At 45.8% G+C, this 23,536-nt stretch overlaps 3 protein-coding genes across 3 annotated transcripts; 2 read left to right on the top strand and 1 right to left on the bottom strand.

Moving 5' to 3' along the window:
- The first annotated feature begins 317 nt into the window (after positions 1 to 317).
- On the top strand, positions 318 to 1,219 carry LOC122009002. The gene is made up of 2 exons (XM_042564960.1): positions 318 to 561; positions 681 to 1,219. Exons 1-2 carry the CDS (start codon positions 424 to 426, stop codon positions 1,188 to 1,190), a joined length of 648 nt encoding a protein of 215 aa, XP_042420894.1. The 5' UTR covers positions 318 to 423; the 3' UTR covers positions 1,191 to 1,219.
- Positions 1,220 to 1,653: 434 nt separating this feature from the next.
- LOC122009003 (mediator of RNA polymerase II transcription subunit 10b-like) lies at positions 1,654 to 12,029 on the top strand. The gene is made up of 5 exons (XM_042564961.1): positions 1,654 to 1,950; positions 2,051 to 2,131; positions 2,238 to 2,340; positions 10,999 to 11,085; positions 11,773 to 12,029. The coding sequence occupies exons 1-5, from the start codon at positions 1,703 to 1,705 to the stop codon at positions 11,842 to 11,844; spliced, it is 591 nt and encodes a 196-aa protein (XP_042420895.1). The 5' UTR covers positions 1,654 to 1,702; the 3' UTR covers positions 11,845 to 12,029.
- A 512-nt stretch (positions 12,030 to 12,541) lies between these two features.
- LOC122010787 (peroxidase P7-like) lies at positions 12,542 to 13,670 on the bottom strand. The gene is made up of 3 exons (XM_042567265.1): positions 13,458 to 13,670; positions 13,199 to 13,390; positions 12,542 to 13,096 (listed from the first exon to the last, which is right to left on the bottom strand). The coding sequence occupies exons 1-3, from the start codon at positions 13,668 to 13,670 to the stop codon at positions 12,542 to 12,544; spliced, it is 960 nt and encodes a 319-aa protein (XP_042423199.1).
- Positions 13,671 to 23,536: the final 9,866 nt, after the last annotated feature.

Raw genomic sequence — 23,536 nt, 5'->3', positions numbered from 1 at the left:
AGGGTTGACTTGGTCAAGAAAGAATCGTAAGCCTTTCCGACATTCAAGTACGAAACTGCCCACGATTTGGTCAAATGTCAACGACACTGCAACCGTTTGAAACTGCATGCTTTCGTGGCACCCGTGTCTTTTGCACCCACTGGCATATCCGCATGGCTATTTGTGGAAGACAGACTAGGGCCCACGTAAGTGTGGTAGAAACTACGTGTTGACCGATGGGTAGGAACGATGATTCGTTCGAGCCGAAGCGGTTAACTGAGACGGGAAGGGGCTCGGAACGGAACGGGACGTAACGGCCAAGCCACTCCCTCACGTCTCTGTCTCTGTCGTTCTATATAAAGAGCTTGAAAGGGCGCCGTTCGATTCATTGGGCGAGAAACACAGAGTCTGAAGTCCGTTCCGCCGCCGTTCAATTCTGCCGGAATGGGAGAAAAGAGAAATCGCAGTGGCTTCTTCGCCTGCTTCGTCGTCGTCGAGGATCTCGAATGCGAGGCGGCGGCGGCCGGTGAAGACAGCAACTGCCTTCGCCGTCGGTCTCTTCGCAAGATCTTCAGTCATTTGGTATGAACACCAAAACGCAAACACCAAAAAAAAAAAAAAAGCTCTTTTGATCAGTTTACATGATCAAAATTGAAGCTTTGTCAGTTTTTATTAATGTTTTGTCGACGAAATTGATGCAGAGGAAGAAGGCGAGCAAGTCTTCATCTTGGCGGCGGTCGATTTCGTCGGAGAAGAAGTCAGAAGAGGAGGATGAGCGCCGAACGGGGTCCTTATCGTCCTCCGCTTCCTCCTTGTTCACTTCCTCCTCCTCCTCCTCTTGCTCATCCTCGCGCGTGTCAACGGCGGCCTTGTCCTCTCTCTCGGAGCCGGAAGAGCCAGCGGAGCGGAGGAAGCAGGCGACTATTCACCTGAAGCCGACGTGCATCAACGACGCGGCCACCGGCGCATTCGTCCTCGTCGCGAGCTTGTCGGCGACAGTGTTTCTAGGCCGGCTCTGCGCGATCCTCTGCACGTCGTGCCTATTGTTTGCGGTGGCGTGCCAGTCCTCGAACGGCGCAGCGGCCGGGCCGTGGGGGGTGGAAGGGCGGAAACTTTCTGCGGCGGTGCTCCGGCGGAGGGGGCCGGTGGTGGAGGCGAGCGGGAACAGGCGGGTTGTTTCCGGTTGCTTTTCTGCCAGAAACAAACTTTAGTTATTAATCTTTTTTCGTCTTCAATCTTATAAAAGAGAGAGCTATTTTAGGAAATTACTGAAACGCTCTCTTTGTTTTAGCTTTCCACTGTTTTGTAATATTTTTTAATAATGACATTTGAGTTATAAAATTTAATTAGGAATTCATTTGTCAATTGCTAAACTATTTTTATGTTTTCGATTTATTAAATATTAATTTCATTATAAATACAATAAAAAAGTGCACCAAATCCTTTTTTATTCATTAATCTTTCAAAAAAAAAAAACAAAAAGAAGTTTTTTTTTAATGCTAGATATGTAAACAAAATCTATAGGTTTTCACCTTATAAAAACATAGGAATGCCACGTCAGTTTTAATATCATTATATTTTATAAAATAGTTGCATTACTTTCACTGAAGCATGGAGATGTGCAGCCCAATATCGGCCCATTTATTGGAGGCCGAGTTAATGTCGTTATTATTGGTAATGTACTAGTTTCATCACTGATTTCGGTAGTCGCGTCACTGATTCCATGGATCCTTCGCCGCAGAACTCTTCCTCCGCCACCGGTAACGGCGTTCTCTCCACCTCCGCTTCGGCCACACCCAGCCCCGCCCCCAACCCTACTTCAGGCGCCGCCTCCGACCCCGCAGAGGAGGCTAAGCAGAACCTCAACCAGGTCATCAACTCCATCGACAAGACCCTTGGTCTCCTCCACCAGCTCTACATCACAGTGTCCTCCTTCAGCGTCGCCTCGCAACTCCCTCTCCTCCAAAGACTGTAAGCCCTCTCTGCCTCTCCCTTTCCGCTTCGTTTGTCGTTGGAGATGCTGGTGCCTCTGATTCTAGGGTTTTTGTATTTTGTATTTTGGCTACCGCAGGAACGCCTTAGTAGCGGAGTTCGATGCGATGCAGAAGATGGCTGACAAGTGTAACATTCAGATCCCTTTGGAGGTCGTCAGGTTGGTTTCTGATCCCCGTTCAATTGGGCTCCTTTTGTTTTATTCATTTCTTTCTTTCTGTCTGTCGGTATTTGAATAGCTTTAAAAGATTCCATTTTCCATGAAGTTTGATTGATGACGGGAAGAATCCAGATGAGTTCACTAAGGATGTGATAAATAATTGTGTTGCCAAGAACCAGGTAACCAAAGGAAAGTCCGATGCTTTTAAGGTAAATTCCCTGTTTCCCTTGTTTTCCAGGATTTATTTGACACGAGAGGAAAGACTTGCTTTTTTTTTTTTTTATTTCTGTTGCAATCCGATTGAACACTTAAATTGTCACCATAGTTGTTAGAATTGCACAATTTGTGTTTTCTATCATATGAATTGTGGTAGATTCAGATGTAAAAGTACATGTATCATGAGTTGAAAAAGAATCATTATGATCCCAATTGACTGGACAAATCACATTTGCGGGGAGTGGGAAAGGCCAGAAATTGTGCCCGAGCCATTAAATTAACATGCCTGTTAAATCAATTCCAACCCATCCAAAATTTAATCCATTACATTATTTAAAAATTGAATTTTCTATTACATGGAGATCAAGTAGGGTGGAATTTGAGTTGCTGGTGACATAGAAGAATAAATCTCGTTGCTTGAAGACCCAGAGTTGATGGTGAGGGTGAACTTGAAACACAATGGTGATTAAGAAGAACAAGACTTGTGCGCCAAGGCAAAACCGATGGGTATGGTGGAGTTGTCAATCTTTGAGAAGAAATTCTCTCACATTGAAATTGTCTTCCCCTCTGTCTTTTTCCACTTGAAGTCAATGGATAGAGTGGAGTGAATGATTACCATATTGTTTCAGAAACTAGTGATGGTGAAATATAGTTCATTTTATTTTAATTCTAAATGAAATTAAATTAGATAATTTGAACTTTTTTGATCAAATGAGATATGTATGCATTTCTTTTTGTAATTATAAATTAGGGTCAATATGTCTATTTATCATACATTATTATCCTCTTAAATAAAGATAATACACTATTAATATATAGGATACAAGAAATTTGTAGCCTATTTTACAATTCCTAATTGAACCTGAAACATTCATGATTTGATGCACTTTACAATTCAAAATTCTTCAAAATGATTGATGATATGAATGTTTATTCTGTTGGTGCAATATCCCTCAGGTCAAGGTTGACCTGGGTAACCAAGCTGAGTCTTGGTTTGGGTTTAGATGTTTGACAATAAGATATTGATTGAAGAAGAGTCAAGTAGGTCAAGGTTGACTGGATACTTGACTGGGAAGTCCTAACTGGGATGTTAGGCAAAATGAAAGACCTAGTGAGTGAAGCTAGGCAGTATGAAAGTCCTGGTGAGTGAAGCCAGGCAGAAGAAAAGTCCTGGTGAGTGAAGCCAGGCAGAAGGAAGTCCTAGTGAGTGAAGCTAGGCAGATGGAAATCCTGGTGAGTGAAGCCAGATGAAAGTCCTAGTGAGTGAAGCTAGGCAGATGGAAATCCTGGTGAGTGAAGCCAGGTGAAAGTCCTAGTGAGTGAAGCTAGGCAGATGGAAAACCCTAGTGAGTGAAGCTAGGTGAAAGTCCTGGAAGAAAATCCAGATTGATCAAGGATGATCGGACATCGGTGGGGAAGTCCGAGTAGGTCAAGGAGGATTGGATACTTGGCATGAAAGAAGTCCAAGTAGGTCAAGGTTGACCGGACACTTAGCACGAGGAGAAAAATCCAAGTGGGTCAAAGGATTGACCGGACACTTAGTGAAGAAGTACTAGCAGGTCGAGGGTGACTAGATGCTGGGCACGAGAAGTACCAACAGGTCAAGGTTGACCAGATGTTGGGTTTGGGAGGTATATGTGACTCGGGAGAGCTAGGGTTGGTCACTTTGATCAAGTGATCAATTGGACCAAGCTCAATCGATCGATGGATCGATTGGACGCAGTGCTACGACGATAAGCGCTGGATCGATCCAGGCGTTTTCCCAGAGCACAGAGGCGCTCTGGATCGATCCGTGGATCGATCCAAAGCCTCCCCGATCGATTGGGAACATTCGAATCGATCGGGATCCGACCGTTGGCGTCGATAAAGGCCGCAAGCGTTCATTTCCTTCGGCATCGCTTCTCCGATTCACTCCAGATCTTCGCCAGCTCCTCCACAGCACTCTCAAAGCTCGTGATCGCCAGTTCTTGAAGGTTCTTGGAAGCTCTCCGAGTCAAGAGGCGGATCAAAGGCAAGAAGAGAAGCTAGGGTTAGGGTTTTCTGCATTCATTGTAAGCTTTGTGCTTGTATTTTGTTTCCCTTTCCTTCTTCTTGTACCGAGAGTCTTGTAGGGCTTCTCCGCCCTCGGTAGTTACCGAAAAGGAGTGTTTCATAGTGGAGGGTGCGTGCGTGGTGTGGATCCTTGGATTAGTCACCTCCTTTGGAGGTGGATACCAAGTAAAATCCTAGTGTTAGTGTGGGTGTATTTGTTTCTGTATTTTCCGCTGCATATTCTTGAAGAAACAATCAACGGCAAGCAACGCCGAGCAACGCCAAGCACCGAGCGAACGCGACGAGCTATTCACCCCCCCCCCCCCTCTAGCTACTTTTAGTTCTAACAAGTGGTATCAGAGCAAGGCCGCTCTTCACTGGAATCATCGCCGGAAGGGTCAAGTATAATAAGAAAAGCTAGAGGGTGAAGAAGTTGGAGCAAATTCTTCAAGTTCAAGATTTTATCAAGCTCAACTTCAAGATGCAATTCCAAGATGGGCTTGGATTTGACACAAGGGTGGCTCCACCATACACTTCTACGAGTTTCGATTCTTGGAAATCAAGAATCGAAAATTTTCTTATGATGGAGATAGAGCAATGGTTTGCTCTCATGGAAGGTTTTGAAGCTCCCACAAATTCCAAGGGCAAAGTACTCAAAAGGAGCAAGTGGAGCAAAGACCAAATCCAAAGATGTGAGGCCAATGACAAAGTGACCAAGCTTTTGGTCAATTTATTGCCAAGAAACATCTTGGAACAAATTGGAGAGTTTGAAGATGCCAAGGAGCTTTGGAGCAAAGAGATCCCTCCACTGTCAGATCAAGAAGAATCCAAAGAGGCGACGTTGGATCAAGACCAAGAGGAGGACTCCGAGGTTGAGAGATAACCTCCGAAGAAGTTCAAGAAGCTTCATCTTGAAGGAATGCAACGGGAACAAGGAGGAGCATACTCCTTGTTTCGTATTCAAGATGAAGCCTCCACCTCTAGGATTGAGGGGAGCAATCATGGTACCGGATCAGAATAAGGAGAAGCTTCTACATCCGGGACAAGAGATGAAGAGATGGAAGAAGCTTCTACATCTACGAGTCAAGAAAAATCAAATGGAGGAGAATCAAGATCGGATCAAGAGGAAGCTTCTACCTCCGGAGCCAAAGGGAAAGATGCAACCCCTACAAGCAAAGGTATAAATATTTCAATTAAAATTAAAAATCATATTATATGCTTTGAGTGTAGGGAACATGGGCACTACAAGAGCAAGTGCCCTAAATTGGCCAAGAAGAAGGGCCAAGTGGCACAAAAGGGCAAGGCGAAGCCCAAGGAGATCATCCCAACACAAAGAAGAGCAAGGAGCATATTATATGCTTCTCTTGCAATCAAAAGGGGCATTACCGAAGTCAATGCCCCAAGGGGAAGAAGGTGGTCAAGGCTCAAGGAGGCACTAGGCAAGGGGGAGCCTCCAAGGTAAAGAAGAAGGTAACATTTATTGAGCCTACCCCTTTACATTATGGTAAAAAGCATGATAGTTCTAACTTTTATCATTTTAATGCAATTTACCATAAGAATAGAAAGCATGAGGGCTTTAAGGAAAAACATGTGGCCCTACATGCCAAAACTACCCAACCTAAGGTTAGGAAGGTAGATAGACACTTGGGCAATAACTCTAAAGATTTTAGATACAAGCCCAAGAACAAATATGCTCATGAATCAAATGAAAAATCTAAAACTAAGGACTTAGTGATAGAAAATCAAGTCTTGAGGTCAAGGCTTGATAAAATGGAAAGGACCCTAAAAAGGATGGAAAATATCCTAAAAGGGCAAAATGAGCATAGCCTAGGTCTAGGAGCACAAAGGTCATCTAATGGCCATAGAGGTTTGGGATACAAACCAAAGGCTAAGAAGGATGTGCCCTCTTACCATAGAGTTCCATATAGTTATGGAACAAACCCTAGGTCTAGTGGTCAAGCCAAGAATACTAGGGAAGTCATCCCTAAGAGTATCTTTGCAACCAAAGTGACTAAGACTTCTAAGAAGTCTAAGAAAGTCACTAACAAGGTCACAAGGGAGGCTATCCCTAGAGTTGACCTAGAAAATGTGACCAAGGCTTCTAAGAAGCCCAACAAGGTCACTAGGAAGGTATCTAGGGAAGTTATCCCTAGTGAGTACCTAGAGCATCCAAGGAGCACCAATAGGTGTTGGGTTCCTAGGAGCATCTTCTCTACCCCATAGATGGGTTAGAGAGTGTCAACTCCGATTAGAAGGGTAGTTAACCCAACTTTGAGGAAATTGACACTCAAGGAGCATTTTCAAGGTTTTAGTTAACCTTTGAAAATGAAATGGACCTATTGATTACTCCTTGAAAGAGTAAAATGTGCCTAATGGTGGAAGAATTGATTTTAATCTTAAATGGCACATATTGGGAAATTCATAAGAACTATCAAGTTGGGATTTTGGTATGTTCTTAGGCAATTTAAGGCAATCCGGGCCTTAAATTTAAAAGTGCTACTCTTGAGGAAAAATGGAATATGCCAACATTTGAGGACATGTTTATTTTCAATTGGCATACATTAAATCAAGGAAATTAGAAATGCCAAATTTAGGCTTTGGCATTCTCTTGTAGCACTTTAGGGCAATCTAGGTTTAAGTTGTAAGTTTAGCTAAGACTTTAAGGATACTTAGATAGTTAATCTAGGTATATTTTATTTATGCTAAATCTTGCCATGATTGTTTGCCCATAATATGTCATGACATCATGTCTAGTTTTGCATTCATGTTTTATTATGAAAAATCCAAAAATACCATGTCATGACATTCATACATCATGTAGCAATAGGATATTTTCTTTTGAAAATTATTTTCTTTTGATGTATGCCATAACATAATCATGCATTAAGTTTAATTCCTTGTAATTAAGGACAAATGGCATTTAACGACACTTATTGACAAGTGACATCCTAGGTGGATGTCTAATATTTCTAAAATGCCTAGATAAATATGCATGATCCCTAGATTAGGGCAAAAACCAAAATCTACATCTCACAAAGACTATAAGGTGACTTGTATGTGTTTTGTCCACAATAGATACAAGTGAGATGTTAGGATGATGAACAAAACTCAACATGTTGATTTAGTGCATTCTTTTGAGTTTTTAGGTTCATCAAAACACATAGTTATGTGTTTTCCCATCATTGGGAAAGCTAATGTACAAGTCATGTGCATTATGCCCAAGGAACATGATGGGATATTGGTTTTGAAAATGTTTTTAAAATGTTTTTGGAAAACCTTGGTGAAGGCTATCTTTTGATAGTAATCACCATTGAATAGTTAGACACAAACTTGAAGAAAAACACTAAAGTTTTTGTAAGTTTTCAAGTTTGTGTCAATCTTTGAAAATATGATGTATTTTCATAGAAAGCTATTTTTCCATGATTAAGTATGCCCTAAATAATGTCTACACGAAATTTCATAATTTTTGGATTTTTGTAGAATTTTCTAGGGGTTTCAAGTTGAAATAGAATTTCAGCAACTATCAGAGCTCTGAGCGATCCATGGATCGATTGGAGTTCCTGAATCGATCCATGGATCGATTCAAACGGCAATTCCCGCGAGCAGAAGCTCGCTGGATCGATCAGCCGATCGATCCAGGGAGTCTGAATCGATCAGTGGATCGATTCAGAAAGGTTCAATCGATTGGAACCCAACTTCAATCGATCCAAGTTGCTGGTTTTGGCTGGGAAGGCCTGATTTCAGCATCTTTGAACCTATTTTAGTCTAGGTAACCATTCCAAACCCCTAAAATACATTTGTATCCATAAAAAGGGTGTTTTCATATGAAAACAAGGATGGGTTGGTTAAGGAAGGCTAAGTTGAAGTTTAGGTTGAGGTGTGTTTCAAATTTTGAATATTTGAACCTCAAAACTTCTAAATTTGGGTTTCCTAATGTTTTAGGGATTCCAAGTCATTGTTGGTGCAATGACAGAAGTTACCACCATGTCTTTAGGGGGAGGGACTCTTTAAAGACATGAAAATTATTTTTTTCATGAACCTTGGAAGGTGGTTAACCTTCGTGTGAACTTGCTCAAGGTTGAGCATTTAAACTTGAAATGGGGAGAAATGGGGAGTGGATATCCTCATTATTTCAAGTGGACACTCAAGTGGTTAGATAATGCTCAAGGTTGGGTAGTTGTCTACATTGAGGGAGACGTTAAGGATAAATGAAGGGTATGGGACCTTCATTATCGTGTTGATCACAACGAGTGATGTTGTGAACAACGATGAGCAACTCTTCGGGGAGAGTCTTCAACAAATGGATTTGTTGCAAGTGTTAGAGCATAGGTTGATGTGTGTCCAACGATGGGTTGATGTGTGCCAATAGGGGAGAATGATGGTTAAGCTTAGGCCTTCATTACCTATGGGAAGGTCATAGGGGGAAAGAAAGGTGAAAGGGAGTAAGTTAGGCTTCATTACCTAGAGGGAGTTTGCCTCTTGGGGAGAATGAAGAGCTTAATTTATGCTTCATTACCTAGTGGCATGAAGAAGGAGGATATGGGATTAGCCTAACTTATATATGAGATTGTAAAGTGTTGGTATTGTCAAACATCAAAGGGAGATTGTTGGTGCATATCCCTCGGTCAAGGTTGACTGGGTAACCAAGTCGATTCTTGGTTTGGGTTTAGATGTTTGAACAAGATATTGATCAAGAAGAGTCGGTAGGTCAAGGTTGATCGATACTTGATGGAAGTCCTAACGGGATGTTAGGCAAAATGAAAGACCTAGTGAGTGAAGGCAGTTGAAAGTCTTGGCAGGTGAAAGTCCCGTGAGTGAAGCCAGTGAAGTCCTAGTGAGTGAAGCTAGGCGGATGGAAGACGAAAGCTAGTGGATGAAAGTCCCAGTGAGTGAAGCTAGGCGATGGAAATCCGTGAGTGAAGCGTGAAAGTCCTAGTGAGTGAAGCTAGGCGATGGAAAACCCAGTGAGTGAAGCTAGGTGAAAGTCCCGTGAGTGAAGCCGAGCAGGGAAAATCCGATGGATCGAGGATGATCGGACATCCGGTGCTCGGAAGTCCAAGTAGGTCAAAGGATCGACCGATACTTGGCATGAAAGAAAAGTCCAAGCAGGGATTGACCGGATACTTGGCACAGAGAAAAGTCCAAGTGGGTCAAAGGGATTGACCGACACTTGGTAAGGGAGTCCTAGCAGTCGAGGGAGTGACTAGATGCTAGGCATGACATACCAACAGTCAAGGTTGACCGGATGTTGGTTTGGGAGGTTCGGGACTTGGTTTTGGACAAAACATGCGGATCGATCGATGGATCGATCCAGCGCGGATCGATCGATCGATGGATCGCCCCAATGAGAGCCTCGGATCGATCCGTGATCGATTCAGAGGTCCCAATCGATCGATGGATCGATTGGGACGCTGTCGCGCGATAGCGCCGGATCGATCCGTGGATCGATCCAGCGCTTTCGCGCGCATAGGCGCCGGATCGATCCGTGGATCGATCCAAAGCCTCCCGATCGATTGGGAACATTCGAATCGACCGGGATCCGACCGTTGCGTAAAGGCCGCAGGCGTTCATTTCCTTCGCATCGCTTCTCGATTCACCGATCTCTCGCCAGCTCCTCCACAGCACTCTCAAAGCTCGTGATCGCCAGTTCTTGAAGGTTCTTGGAAGCTCTCCGAGTCAAGAGGCGGATCAAAGGCAAGAAGAGAAGCTAGGGTTAGGGTTTTCTGCATTCATTGTAAGCTTTGTGCTTGTATTTTGTTTCCCTTTCCTTCTTCTTGTACCGAGAGTCTTGTAGGGCTTCTCCGCCCTCGGTAGTTACCGAAAAGGAGTGTTTCATAGTGGAGGGTGCGTGCGTGGTGTGGATCCTTGGATTAGTCACCTCCTTTGGAGGTGGATACCAAGTAAAATCCTAGTGTTAGTGTGGGTGTATTTGTTTCTGTATTTTCCGCTGCATATTCTTGAAGAAACAATCAACGCCAAGCAACGCCGAGCAACGCCAAGCACCGAGCGAACGCGACGAGCTATTCACCCCCCCCCTCTAGCTACTTTTGGTCCTAACATATTCAACTATAAATGAATGTATACTGAGTTTCAGATCAATCCTCATATTGATTTCTGTTTAGCAGAAGATTTGCGGGCTATGTAATAACTTGTTTGTTGACCTTACAATCTTAAGGAGTCCACTTTTTTTTTCTACCATTCAAATCACCTCTAAGATTGGAAGATTGATTTATATCTTAATGCATTGCTTTCCAATATTAATTTGATACTTTAATTCCCTACATAAAAAATTTTAAATATATATATGTGAAGATTTTATTTTGTTTTTCTTTTCTGCATAAAATGAAAATTTCAAGTTGCATTTTTTTGATGATATATGTTGTACTAATACTCTCTATTATGCTCAAGTCCTGTTATGCCCTGCTTTAGTTATCCTGAGTTTCACTAATCTTGTTGATTCATGTATTATGCTTTCTCAACTGAGAGGGTGATCAACTATAATTTCTTAGTTTGGAATAACTTTAATGCCAATAGCTTTTTTACAATATGTTCTGATTAACCATTTGCTTTTTATTGTTGCATATCATTGCATTGGCTCATGATCTTTACTATGGTAATAGAGCCTTCGAAAGCATCTCCTTGAGGAGCTTGATCACGCTTTTCCTGATGAAGTAGACATGTACAGGGAGATCCGTACTTCTGCCGCTGTAAGTCAAAAGCTTAACCCTTCAGAGTCATCCTTAATTTTTGCTAAAATTCAGCATTTCTTTTGCTATTCAGGACATATGATAACTTGTGCTTCTGCTCTGATGACTCATTACGGCATATGTCCAACTACTAAATTTGTACAAATGAATAGAATGAACTACTGCTAGATCGCACTTCAATTCGTTTTTTTTCACTGAATATCAACTACTACAAATTGAATCATATTGAACATTCTATTTTGCTGCGATAGCTGTAAATTTGATGAACTGAAAATTTCTCCCCCTTGCGAGGGCACAAACCTGAAGGCTATGGATACATCCAAATGTTATCTAAAGGAAATAAGACAGATCATAGATTGTATATAGATTCAGCAGATACTGTTCTAGTCAGCCATGGAGTGCACTAACCTTCAGCAGCCAGTTTTGAATACATGGAAAATCATAGTTCTGAGTAACATAGACAACAGAATGCCAATTTGTCGTAAAATGTTCATCTATATGCTTAAATGGAAATATATTCCTTTCGATAAATTATCATCCAAACTACTTGTGATATATTACTAATCTCTGCATAAAAGCTTATTGATGCAAACATTTCTTAGTGACAATTGCTTTGACTAATTATTTCTCTATCACTGACAAAATGAAGAGTCGATTTTGCTGATTGTTTAGCTTCCTTTTTTTCAGGAATCAAGGAGACCAGCACAATCCCAGCATACTTTGCCAAATGGAGATGTGAAAGTAAAACCAGAGCACTGAAGAACTTGGATTCTGTATTTTCCTGTGCTAATAGTAGTAAAAACAAAGCACGGTAATGATTTAAATGAAGCTAAGTATCTGGCATGTAGATATAGCATGTTAGTAACCCCAAACAATTATTATATAGTTTAAGAAATATGTAAGAAATGCTTAGCTCTATCATAATGCATGTTTTAGAGAGGAAATAATATAAGAGCCAAAAAAGAGTTATTTTTCCATGAAATAGGAAAATTCCAACTGAGGTACACTAAGGATCTTCCACCTCTTAATTTATTATAATGTCATTAGAGCGATCTATCACCCTTTTAGGGCCACCTTGAATAAATGGAAGAATGTCACAGTGTCTTAATGGGCACAACAACTGTGACAAATATTAAGGTCTTAACTCCTAAGCTTCATTACATTTTAACCTTTTATAAAGTCATGTTTTTCTTCTTTTAACCTCCGCAGCAATCTCCATTAGAATGTCGATACAATACAAAATAATATCATATGCCTTTAGTAATAGATCTAATCTAATATTAAATTAGAATAGGCGGAGAGTTATTTTCATAAAAAAATTATTTTGTTAATGATATGGATAAGATTTTATGCCTTATGGAATGTTAATTATTTTATAAAAAATATAATGAATTGGATGACAATTAATCAAATATCCTCCACAACTCCACCAAACTTTAGAGCACTTCATCATTAATTAAGCGTTCACTTTCCTGCAGTTCAATCTGATCTCCCCAGGTAACCCAAATAGAGGGCTGAGGTCCCCCAACTTCACCATCGCTGCCGCGAAGTCCCTCCCGAAGGCCGCGTTGTCCTCGCTGTAGATCTCCACCAGTGGATCCACCAGGCTGCCGCCATACAACGCCTGGTCCGACTTCAACAGGCCACGGAAGGCGACCAGGTCCTTGAAGTACATGTTGTCGAAGCGCCCAGGCGTCCGGTCAAACGGAGCGGTGACGGTGGCGTTGCCAGAGCCGAGCGGGCAGGTGGATCGGAGCGCGGCGGAGAAGGCCGGGTCGATGTTGGAGTCGCCGTGGATGCGTTCGCGGTAGAGGCTACAGTGGGACCGGCCGAGCGTGTGGGCGCCTGAGAGCGCCACCATGTCGCGGGCGTCGAGGCCCTTCGCCGCAAACATGGTGAGGAGGATAGGGAGGCTGGACCCCGGACCCGGGAGGCTGAACGAGGCGGCGTTCTGTTCCGCCGCCGTCGCGTCGCTCCGGCCGAGCCGCACGTTCCATCGCGGACCATGGAGCTGCGAAACAGAGCAGCCACCGCGTGTCATTTAATTTCACGAAACAGAGCAGCCAAGCCGCCGTAAATTCTCTCCCTTAAACTAAAAAGAACATGCACCGACCAATCCGACGCTATCTCGAGCGGCGAGCGCGAGGATATCCGCGCAAGACACCGTCTGCGGGCAAGCCGCCTCGACGCGCTTCTTGATGAGATCTATGACCTCGAAACCGCGGAGCGAGTTCTTGTTCGCCGGTGCAGTCTTCTCCCCGACGGACGCCCGCGTGTCATCCAGCAGCACCGATGCATCGCAGCCCTGACAGAGGACGATCGAGTTAATTGCAACAAATATTCTTAACTTCAAAAGGAAATCAATGTCTTACGCCAGCGAAGCAGTCATGGAAGAAGAGGCGAAGAAGGCCGGCGCCTATGGTGGTGTCGTTGCGGATCGCCTCCTTCATGGCCGACCGGACAATGCCATGGAGCTGAGGGCAGGTGTTGGAGTAAAAGGATGGCGAGAGGAAGAAGTTAGGAAAAGCAGTGGTGCTTCCGGCCAGAAGGAGGAGGAGGAGGAAGAAGTTGAAGGAGATTGCCATATTGGCTACAGGGAAGGGAAGAGAGGCCTGTAGCTTATCCCGACCAAGCTCGCTCAGGAACTTGATAAACAGAGGTGGACGACAGCGAGGGCCTTATATAGAAAGACGTCCATGGCTCAAATGGCATGCGCGTACGTGCATGGTTCACCGGCGATACCGGCGCTGGCATTGGACGGAAATAAGAAGTTCGATAATAGAAATTTCTTGAGTTAGCTACAATCTGTCGACGAGTTAATTTTAGAACGGAAAGGTTGACTTGACCTTTTCTTTCTATATACGGTGAAAACATGATGGTAATATATAGTCATTTGTATAAATAGAATTATGTAAGTATAGAGGATGTTTGTTTTTTTTGGTCAAGAGTAGATAGAGAATATGGTAGAAACTTGATTAGTATTAATTATTGATGGGGTGATAAGGTGGGGCTCATCCTGCGGGGATAGCTATCGTAGGGGAGGTTAAAGTTAAGATGGTCAACACTCAGAGGTTATTGGTCGATCAGGGCGATCATGTCTCGATCGGGAGGAGAAGAGCCCGATCCAACCCCACCTCTGACTTGGATAATACGTCGAACAACCGATGCTCAATAAGGGAGGACGCTAGAGGAGATGACATGCAGAATCTGGGCTGAGCGATTGCCTCGCTCGGGCAAGTAGCAGGATTCGACATTGGCACAATGGAGCCACAGTCGAGCAGGTGTGACATTGGCACACTGTTGTTTTGGCCGAGCAGACGTAGCAAGAGCACAGAGGAGTTCCAAGCGAGCGGACGCATGCAACGAAGTCCCGATCGAGTGGATGGGACACAAGGACAGTGGAGTCCTCGGCCAAGTGGCCAACCCGCTCAACCCAAAAACATACTCTCTCTGTTATCTATCGACATCCTTTTGGGAGTTAGTGCCGCTGACACCCGGCATGGTCAACCAGAAGATTATACAGCGGAAGCTTCCACTATCACTTCAGATATATGCTCGGTCTGTTAAGGTACTGTGTCAGGGACACTTTATTGACAAGTCTTTTCAGGGAAAACTTTAGGAAGTGTGCTCGCCTTGGGGTGCATGCTCGCTACAGGAGTTCTATATAAAGGGGGGGTCCAAGCGTCAGTGGAGGTATGTGATATTCACTATTTGCGCTACAGTCTTCTTGTTGCTCCGCCTTATACTTCATCGTCGATGATTGACTTGAGCGTTGGAGGACCAATGCCAAGGACCTCTTCCCTGGCTCGACACTGACACCATCTATGTTGCAGGTCAGAGTGGAGTCCACAGGTGGTCAGCGGGAGCGCCACATCCCTAGCTTTCCATCTTTTCGACTTTCGGACAAAATCATATTTGGCGCTGTATGTGGGAACTTAACTTGCATCTGAGTTGAAAAGATGGAGGACGTTAGACGACTCACAACTGTGACGCTCACCAAAGAGGAGCTCAACATACTCATGCAAACCCGAGCGACGAAGATGTTAGAGCAGTAGCAACAACAGGCACTAGCCGATCGACTAGTGCAACAGCCGGCGACGTCCAGCAAGAGGGTGAGCAGGACTAGAGGATCAACCGGAACCTGTTTCCATATGGGGGCAGAATAGAAGTCCGACTGGCACGCAAGAAGCGTCGTCCTCGCCCATCCCATTCCATCGTGCCTTGTTCCAGACCCTCTCAAAGATAGCTCAGGCGAATCAGGAAAGGGGTCATCTTCGGACGACGCTCCCGTTTGGGATGCGCTGAAAGGAAAGGCGCCCAGAAGTCATGCATCGCCCGAGTAGATCAATCTGCAGTTCTCTTAGGCGATCTTGAGTGACTCTCTACCCCGACACTATACCCCACTAGCTATCGGGGAATACAATGGAACGACCGATCCATATGATCATCTGGATAAGTTCGATAATGCGGCTACGTTGAACCAGTACACAAATGGAGTGAAGTGCCGAGTCTTTCTCACTACTCTCTCCGGCTCGGCACAGCGTTGGTTCCGAAGACTGTCAGACGACTCAATACGAAGCTTCAAAGATTTCCGAGCTACGTTCTAACACCATTTTGCCAGCAACCGACGCTATTAGAAGACGAGCATCAACCTCTTTTTCCTAAAGCAAAGGCCCAAGGAAGCGCTCCGAGCGTACATCAGACGTTTCAATCAAGTAGCCATGGATATCCCCTCGGTCTCATCCGAGACGATGATGAACGCTATCACTCAAGGGCTAGTTGAAGGAGAGTTTTTCCGATCGCTCATCCGGATGCCGCCCAGGGACTTCGATCACCTGCTCAGGAAAGCCAATGAGTACATAAATATAGAAGAAGCCCAAGCAACAAGAAGAAGGAAACGCTGGCATAGCCCGCACCAATGCTCGAGCGGCGATCGGCAAGTAACCACCAACCGCCCAAAGGGCCAAGAGCAGAGGGAGCACGACCACACCAAGAGGCTAGGACACATGTCGTGCAGCATGTGACCTCCAGTCGGCAGAAGATGACAAGAGGCAGAGTGTGGACTCCAATGTTCTGCTCCTTTCACCAGTCGGCGACACAACACGCGTGACTGTTACGATCTGACACCGATCGACAGCCGACCGGCGCCAAGAGGATACCGTCTCCGATTTCCCACTCATGATCGACGACATAGACAACGATCGGGCGAGGCGATGAGAGGATGAAAGAAGAGCACCCGAACGACATAATCAGCACCAGGGGAGGGATAACGCTGATCTTGCCAGAGCCTCGGCCGAGCGAAATAGACTCTCCCCTCGGGAAGAAGAAAATAGAACCAATGCCGCTCGTGGAGAAATAGGCATGATCGCTGGTGGGCCGACCGGCGGCGACTCCAACAAAGCCAGGAAGTCATACGCTCTGCGACTGAAGATCCATACTGTAGGATGTAGTAGGGAGAAAGCCGAAGGGCCCGAGATCAGCTTCGCCCCAGCGATTTGGAGGGAGTGGAGATCCCTCACGACGACGCGCTGATCATCCGAGCGGTAATTACTAATTACACTATTCATCGAACTTTCGTTGATACAGGGAGTTCGGTGAACATCATCTTTAAGAAGGCGTTCGATCAGTTACAAATCGATCGAAACAAGTTGCTGTCTATGACGACCCCACTCTATGGCTTTACGGACAACGAGGTACTGTCGCTCGGACAAGTCTGATTGCCCATCTGGCTGGGGGAAGAGCCACTGAGGAGAACAAGGACCACAAACTTTATCGTGGTGAATGCGTCGTCGGCCTACAACATCATCTTGGGCCGACCGACCCTCAACGAATTTCGGGTGGTGGTGTTTACTTACTGTCAAAAGATCAAGTTCCTAGTGGACAACCGGGTGGACGAAGTCAAAGGCGATCAACTGGCCACTCAGCAATGCTACGTCGAGATGGTCAAGTCTGAAGCAAAAAGTGGTCGGAAGAATCCGCGCTTGGAGGTGAACACAATCACTGAGAAGCCCCCTACATTGGTGTATGAAGAAAATGAGGAGGTTCAGATCCACCCTAGCTGAAGGGAAGCAACCACTTTTATCGCTGCCGACTTGAAGGTGGAAAAGAAGGCAGAGTTGATCATCTGCCTTAGACAAAATCACGATGTGTTCGCATGGTCGACACACGAGCTTCTCGGTATCTCCCTGAGTGTGGCTCAACACAAGCTTCATGTCTGATCGGACGCTCGGCCGGTGAAGCAAAGAAAGAGGAACTACAGCGTGGAGCAAAATTTGATTATTCGTGCGGAGATAGAGAAGTTGCTAGAGGCCGACCATATTAGAAAAGTTCAATTCCCGAGCTGGTTAGCCAATGTCATGTTAGTTTCCAAGCCGGGCAATAAATGACAGGTCTGCATCGACTTGCACGATTTGAATAAGGCATGCCCAAAATACTTCTATCCATTGCCCAGGATAGACTAGATGGTGGACTCGACGTCGAGTTGCGAGCTGATCTGCATGCTCGACGTATACCAAGGGTATCACCAAGTGCCGCTCATCCAAGAGGATCAGGAGAATGTCAACTTCATTACGGTCTATGGAACGTACTGCTACAATGTCATGTAGTTCGGACTTAAGAATGTCGGAGCCACTTATTAGAGGTTGATGAACAAGGTGTTCCGACGGCAGATCAGACGTAATATGGAGGTATACGTCGACGACATATTAATAAAATCCCTCCGAGCTGTTGACCTATGCGCAGATATCGAGGAGATTTGTCGAATGCTGATGGCTTATGGAATAAAGCTGAACCCTAGCAAGTGTCTGTTCAGCGCGAATAGTGGTCGCTTCCTGGGTTACATCGTCACCGAGCGAGATATTGAAGCCAATCCAAGAAAAGTCAGCGTTACAAGATATGCCGCCGCCTCGGAACATAAAGGAAGCTCAACGGCTGACTGGTCGGATCACGACGCTGTCCAGATTCATATCCAAGTCATCTGACTAGAGTATGTCATTCTTCAAAGTGCTTCGCCGAGCTATGAAATTCTAGTGGGACGCCGAGTGCGATCGGACATTGGAAGAGCTTAAGGAATATCTTAACTCCTTGCCTATATTAGCTAAGTCCTTGTTGGTGAACCGCTTTGGATCTACTTATCATCCAACGAGCATGCGGTTGGGTCGACCCTAGTTAGGTAGAACGACCAAGAGCAATAGCCTGTATACTTTCTAAGCCATATATTGAAGGGTGCAGAGTCTCGCTACACCGGTTTGGAAAAGTTAGCTTATGCTTTGATTCTCGCCGCTTGGAGGCTTCGTCCATATTTCCTCGCACACTCAATCATCGTGTTGACTAACAGCTCCTTGGGACGAGTTCTTCTCAACCCCGAGGTATTAGGACAACTGATCAAATGGATGACCGAGCTGAGCGAATTCGATATACAATATCAACTCCGAGTGGCAATCAAGGCTCAAGTCTTGGCAGATTTCGTCACAGAAGTTCGGAATGATGAACCAGAGGCAATATGGAAGAAATATGTTGACAGCTTGTCCACTAGGTAAGGAAGTGGAATCGGCATATTACTCATCTCACTATGGGAAGACCAGATGTAGCTTTCTGTTCGGCTGGACTACAAAGCCACCAATAATGAAGCTGAGTATGAAGTATTGATAGTCGACCTACAGGCAGCCTGACATGTGAGAGCCGTTAAAGTCGTCATCCACTCAGACTCTCAGTTGGCCACTCAGCAGCTATCCGGGGAGTTCGAGATAAGTAATGCTTGACTCAGGCTCTATGTGGAGGCTTTCAAGAAGTTGAAGACCAACTTTCAAGAGGTCATTATACAAAAAATCCCCCGATCGGAGAACCAAGCAGCAGATGAGTTGGCAAAATTAGCCAGTTCATTATCATCGATCATCATAGGGCAACCGATCAAACAGGTCTCGCTAGTGGCGCATATTGAGTTATTGACCGAATGGAAGGAATAACCTTCCTGAACGACTGGAGGATAGCTCTGACAGAGTTTCTGCTATCAGGAGTAATACCCGCCGATAAGGAAGAAGCTCGCTTAATGAAGAAGAGGGTCGGACTGTTCACTTTAGTCAGGGACCAACTCTATAAGAGAGCATTCTCCCGACCCTTACTCAAATGTGTCGGATTGAAAGATGTCGAATACATTCTGCGGGAGGTGCACCAAGGTGCTTACGGAGGCCATCCGGGTGGTGACGCGTTAGCTCGTAAAATACTCCTGGCCGGATATTGTTGGCAGACCCTCCAAGAAGATGTCGCTCGAACGGTGGCTACCTGCTTGTCCTGCCAAAAGTATCATAACCTTCCTCACCGACCGACCGAGGAAATGAAGGCGTCCATGGTATCTTGCCCGTTCGACCAATGGGACATGGATATTGTTGGACCATTCCCCATGGCGACCGGTCAGTAGAAATTTCTGCTTGTCGCGGTCAACTACTTCTCAAAATGGGCGGACGCCGAGCCGCTTGCAAAAATAACCGAACATATGGTCATTACATTCGTGTGGCAGAACATCATATGTCGGTTCGGCATCCCACGCCGGCTTGTATCCGATAATGGTAGACAATTCACTGGTCAGAGGCTCAGAGAATGGTGCGAGGGCAATGGGATCCAGCAGGCCTTCACCTTTGTGGCCTACCCCCAGGGCAACGGACAAGCCGAAGTTGTCAATCGGGAGATCCTCAAAGTTCTACGCGCTCGGCTTGACCACGTTGGAGGCAGTTAGATCGACGAGCTCCCCAGTGTGTTGTGGGCCCTTCGCACGACCCCGAAGGAGGCGACTGACATAACCCCCTTCCACTTGGTATACGGCGGCAAGGCAATCACCCCCGTGGAGGTTGGAGTCGAATCCGATTGGGTGCAATACTACGATGAAGGAAACACCGAACAGAAGCTCATGGAGCTAGACTTGGTGGATGAAACACGAGCGAAAGCAGCTGTTCGGCTAACGACGTACCGACAACAGATGAAGCAGAACTACAACCGAAGGGTGATTCCGAGATCCTTCCAGGTTGACGATCTCATCTGGAAGAAAGTGAAATCGGTCGACGACATCACCAAGCTCGAAGCCCCATGGGCGGTACCTTTCAAGATTGTGCAAAAGCTCCGTTCATGCATCTACTACTTGGAGGATGAGAGGGGGGGGGGGGGGGGGGAGATAGCTCGAGAGGTCATGGAGCGCGAATCATCTCCAACCCTATAGGGTCGGATGAGAGGTGCGCGAGTGAATACATGTATTTTTGTATGTTTCCTGAACGCATGGCGAAATATGAATAAAAGTGAAGAATGCCACTCTTGAGATGTGTTTTCTCCAACGGTCGAGCGGTGACCTTAAACTCTTGTTGTCATCAACGGTCGAGTCGCAACCTTAAACCCTTGTCATCATTAACGGTCGAGCGACGACCTTAAACAATTGTCGTCATCAACGGTCGAGCGGCGACCTTAAACCCTTGTCGTCATCAACGATTGAACGACGACTTTAAACCCTTGTCATCATCAACGGTCAAGAGGCGACCTTAAACCCTTGTCGACATCAATGGTCGAGCGACAACCTTAAACTCTAGTCTATGTCAACGGTCAAGCGACGACCTTAAACTCTGAAGACAAAAAGGATAGATCGGCTGGATAGACTAATCATGAACGATCGGAGGAGTCACGAGGCCACGAGTTCTTGTAATATTCAAAAGATGAGTTGAAAAAATAAATACAAGGAGATAAAGCTTGTCCGGATGAATGAGCATTCATTAAAACTTCAAAAATTTTATAGGGAGGAACTCTCAACCTCACTCAAGGTAATCTAAGGCGTCATCAGGCAGCGACGCGGTAAGTTTGCCCCGGCTAATGATGTTATTGGTCAGAGCTGTCGATAGGTAGCCTCCCTCTCTGAGCTGGTCGATCATCCCATCAATCGCCAGGTCGAACAGGCGAAGTGCCTGGTCGGCGACTTTGTCGTTGAAAGTGTCCGAGTGGATGTAGTTCTTCTTCATAGTCTCGAACCGGCCAACCTCGGCATTTTGGTAAGTCTTCAAAGCTGCTCGGGAGGCCTCCAACTCATCTTTCGTGGTGGCCAGTGCATTATCTTTAGCGGAGAGTTGGCTGTGAGGGCCGGGCAGGTTCTTCGACCTACCAGTTGTTCCGCTCGACGACCAGAAAATCCTCAGCTTCCTTGAGTTTCTTGGCAAGAGCCCAGGCCTCCTTATTCTTCAGGTCGAAGTCTTCAATGGCCCGAAGCTTCCTCGCATTGGCCGACTTGATCTTGGCGTCGAAGGTGCTGACCTTCCTATTGAGCCGAGCTAGCAGAGTGGCTTGCTCGACGCTTTTTCCCCGCTCGACTTCTAGCAGCTAGTTGTTCTTCTCTAGGTCGACCCTCAGCTTAGTCACTTCAGCATTCGTCTGCTGCTAAGAGAAGGATGATTGGCCGCTCGACGCTTTTAGTTTCTTCACTTCCTCCTCTAAAAATGTGAGTCTTTGGCATATGACCATGCTCTCCACCAGTACTGTAAACAAAGAGAATATAAGCGTCTATCGGAGATAAACTATGAAAATGCAACTTACCCCAGTAGACATCTGGGTGTGGCTATCCGTGAGCACCCCCTGAGGCATCATCGTTGCACGAACTCGGGCATCAACCCATATTTGGGCGAGCGACCCTTGGATGATTATTTGGTGCGTGAGAGCTCGGGATTCAGTGCTAGATTCGTGCCACTCCTCAGTCGGCAGATGCAGTATTGCCGTTATATGGCGCTGGCCGCTCAGGGCTAATTGTGTAGAGGTTGCTTGCTCGGACGACCAAGACGAGGATGCCGGAGGGATACCAGATTTTTTGGCCTTCGATTTTGGTGGCATAAAGGCCACTAGCGGTGTGCAGACTGTTCCATGGGGCAAACCGAACAGGTAGGGAGTCCGATCAGACGATGTAGGAGTCGCCATCTCTTAAACTAGAGTGGGGGTCGAAGTCTCAACCCGCTCGACGTACCGCATGGATGAGGAAGCGGAGCGCGATGGTGTCTCCACCCGACGCCTCTTGTGTCTGATCAGTGGCTCTCTTGAGGAGGCTGAGCCCGACACCCCCTTAACCCAAACGACTGGAAGCCGTTTAGAAGGAGGCTGTGATCCACCAGCCGCTCCACCGCTAGGCGTCCGACTAGCTTTGCCTCCGCTTACCAAAATGGGAGCCGCTTCGCTCTCATCTTACGTCTCTTCTTGTGAGGCGATTGACTGCAGGCCGCGACTCTCCAATTCTTCCACAGCAGCTGCATTGATCACGACATCCGTCAGTTTGCCCTTGCCGGCTAGACGTGCACGCAGTATGACTTCGGCTACAAGAGAGGAAGAAAAATCAGTTAGAATCAAAGGAAAGAGTGAAGAAGTTGCATACCTAGGCTGGACGGAAGACGAGTGTGAATCAGACTCAGACAAAAAATGTAGAGGACACTCTCCTGCAGCAACTTGTGGATGTCATATTTCTGACCTGCCAACATCGAAGCTGCATTGAGGTAGTCCGATCGGCTCTTATACGTTTCAAGGGAGGCTGGGTCGCCACTTCGAGTTGCAGTGGGTCGAGAAGTCCGACTGCTCGGGAAGGTGTACAAAAAAGAAATATTGCCTCCAATGCTTGTTAGAGGTTGGCATTTTGTCGAAGAAGACTAAGCCCACTCAAGCTTTAAAAAAAAAACCCCCGGCTTGGACAATTTCGGATAATAAAAGTAGTGAAAAATTCGGGGAGTAAGAGGAATGTCGTGCAGGCGGAAAAGGATCATTACCCCGCACAACATCCGAAAGGAGTTCGACACTAGTTGATGAAGGGAGATATGGAAGTACTTACATATGAAGGGAAAGAAGGGGTGAATGGGAAACTGCAGACCGGTGGTAAACTGATCTCTAAAGAAACAAATGCAGCCAGGCGGCGGAGAATTTGACCGATCGAAAGGAGAAGTGAGAACAACTTTGTAGCCAGGAGGAAATTCAAATGCAGCTGTCAAACTCTCAGCGTCGCCGGCGTCAAACCTGGACTCAGTAAAGGTATACTAGAGCCCAAGGACACCAACAGGTGGTTGTGAAGAGCTTGCCATCGAAACTAAAGTTCAACAGAAAACAAGGAAGAAAGGCGACTTGGAAAAAAGGACTCTACAAGCAACGAACAACTTCAATCGAAGGAAGATGAGGGCTTACGAGAGATCACATAGATTGCCGGAGAAAGGGCGATGGGGCAAAGTGTTGGAACCTCAAGGTTGTTTTGATGTGATCAACAAGTTAAGTTAGGTCTTGTGATATTTTAACATTGTGTCTAAGTGTACAGGAGCTTAGGAACACAAGGAGTCGAGCAAAAGACGCAACTAGCAAGAAGGATGATACGGGAGAGAGCCGACGGACTCGGTGCGTCCGAGGGATGAGGTGCTGCGGAAGAGTACACTAACTAACTGTTGGTTAGAGCTTTATTGACTCT

The sequence above is a fragment of the Zingiber officinale genome, chromosome 8A, assembly GCF_018446385.1.
Source record: "Zingiber officinale cultivar Zhangliang chromosome 8A, Zo_v1.1, whole genome shotgun sequence".
Lineage (NCBI taxonomy): Eukaryota > Viridiplantae > Streptophyta > Magnoliopsida > Zingiberales > Zingiberaceae > Zingiber > Zingiber officinale.
Note: the sequence above shows the minus strand (reverse complement) of the source record. Positions and strands in the feature narration are given on the sequence as shown.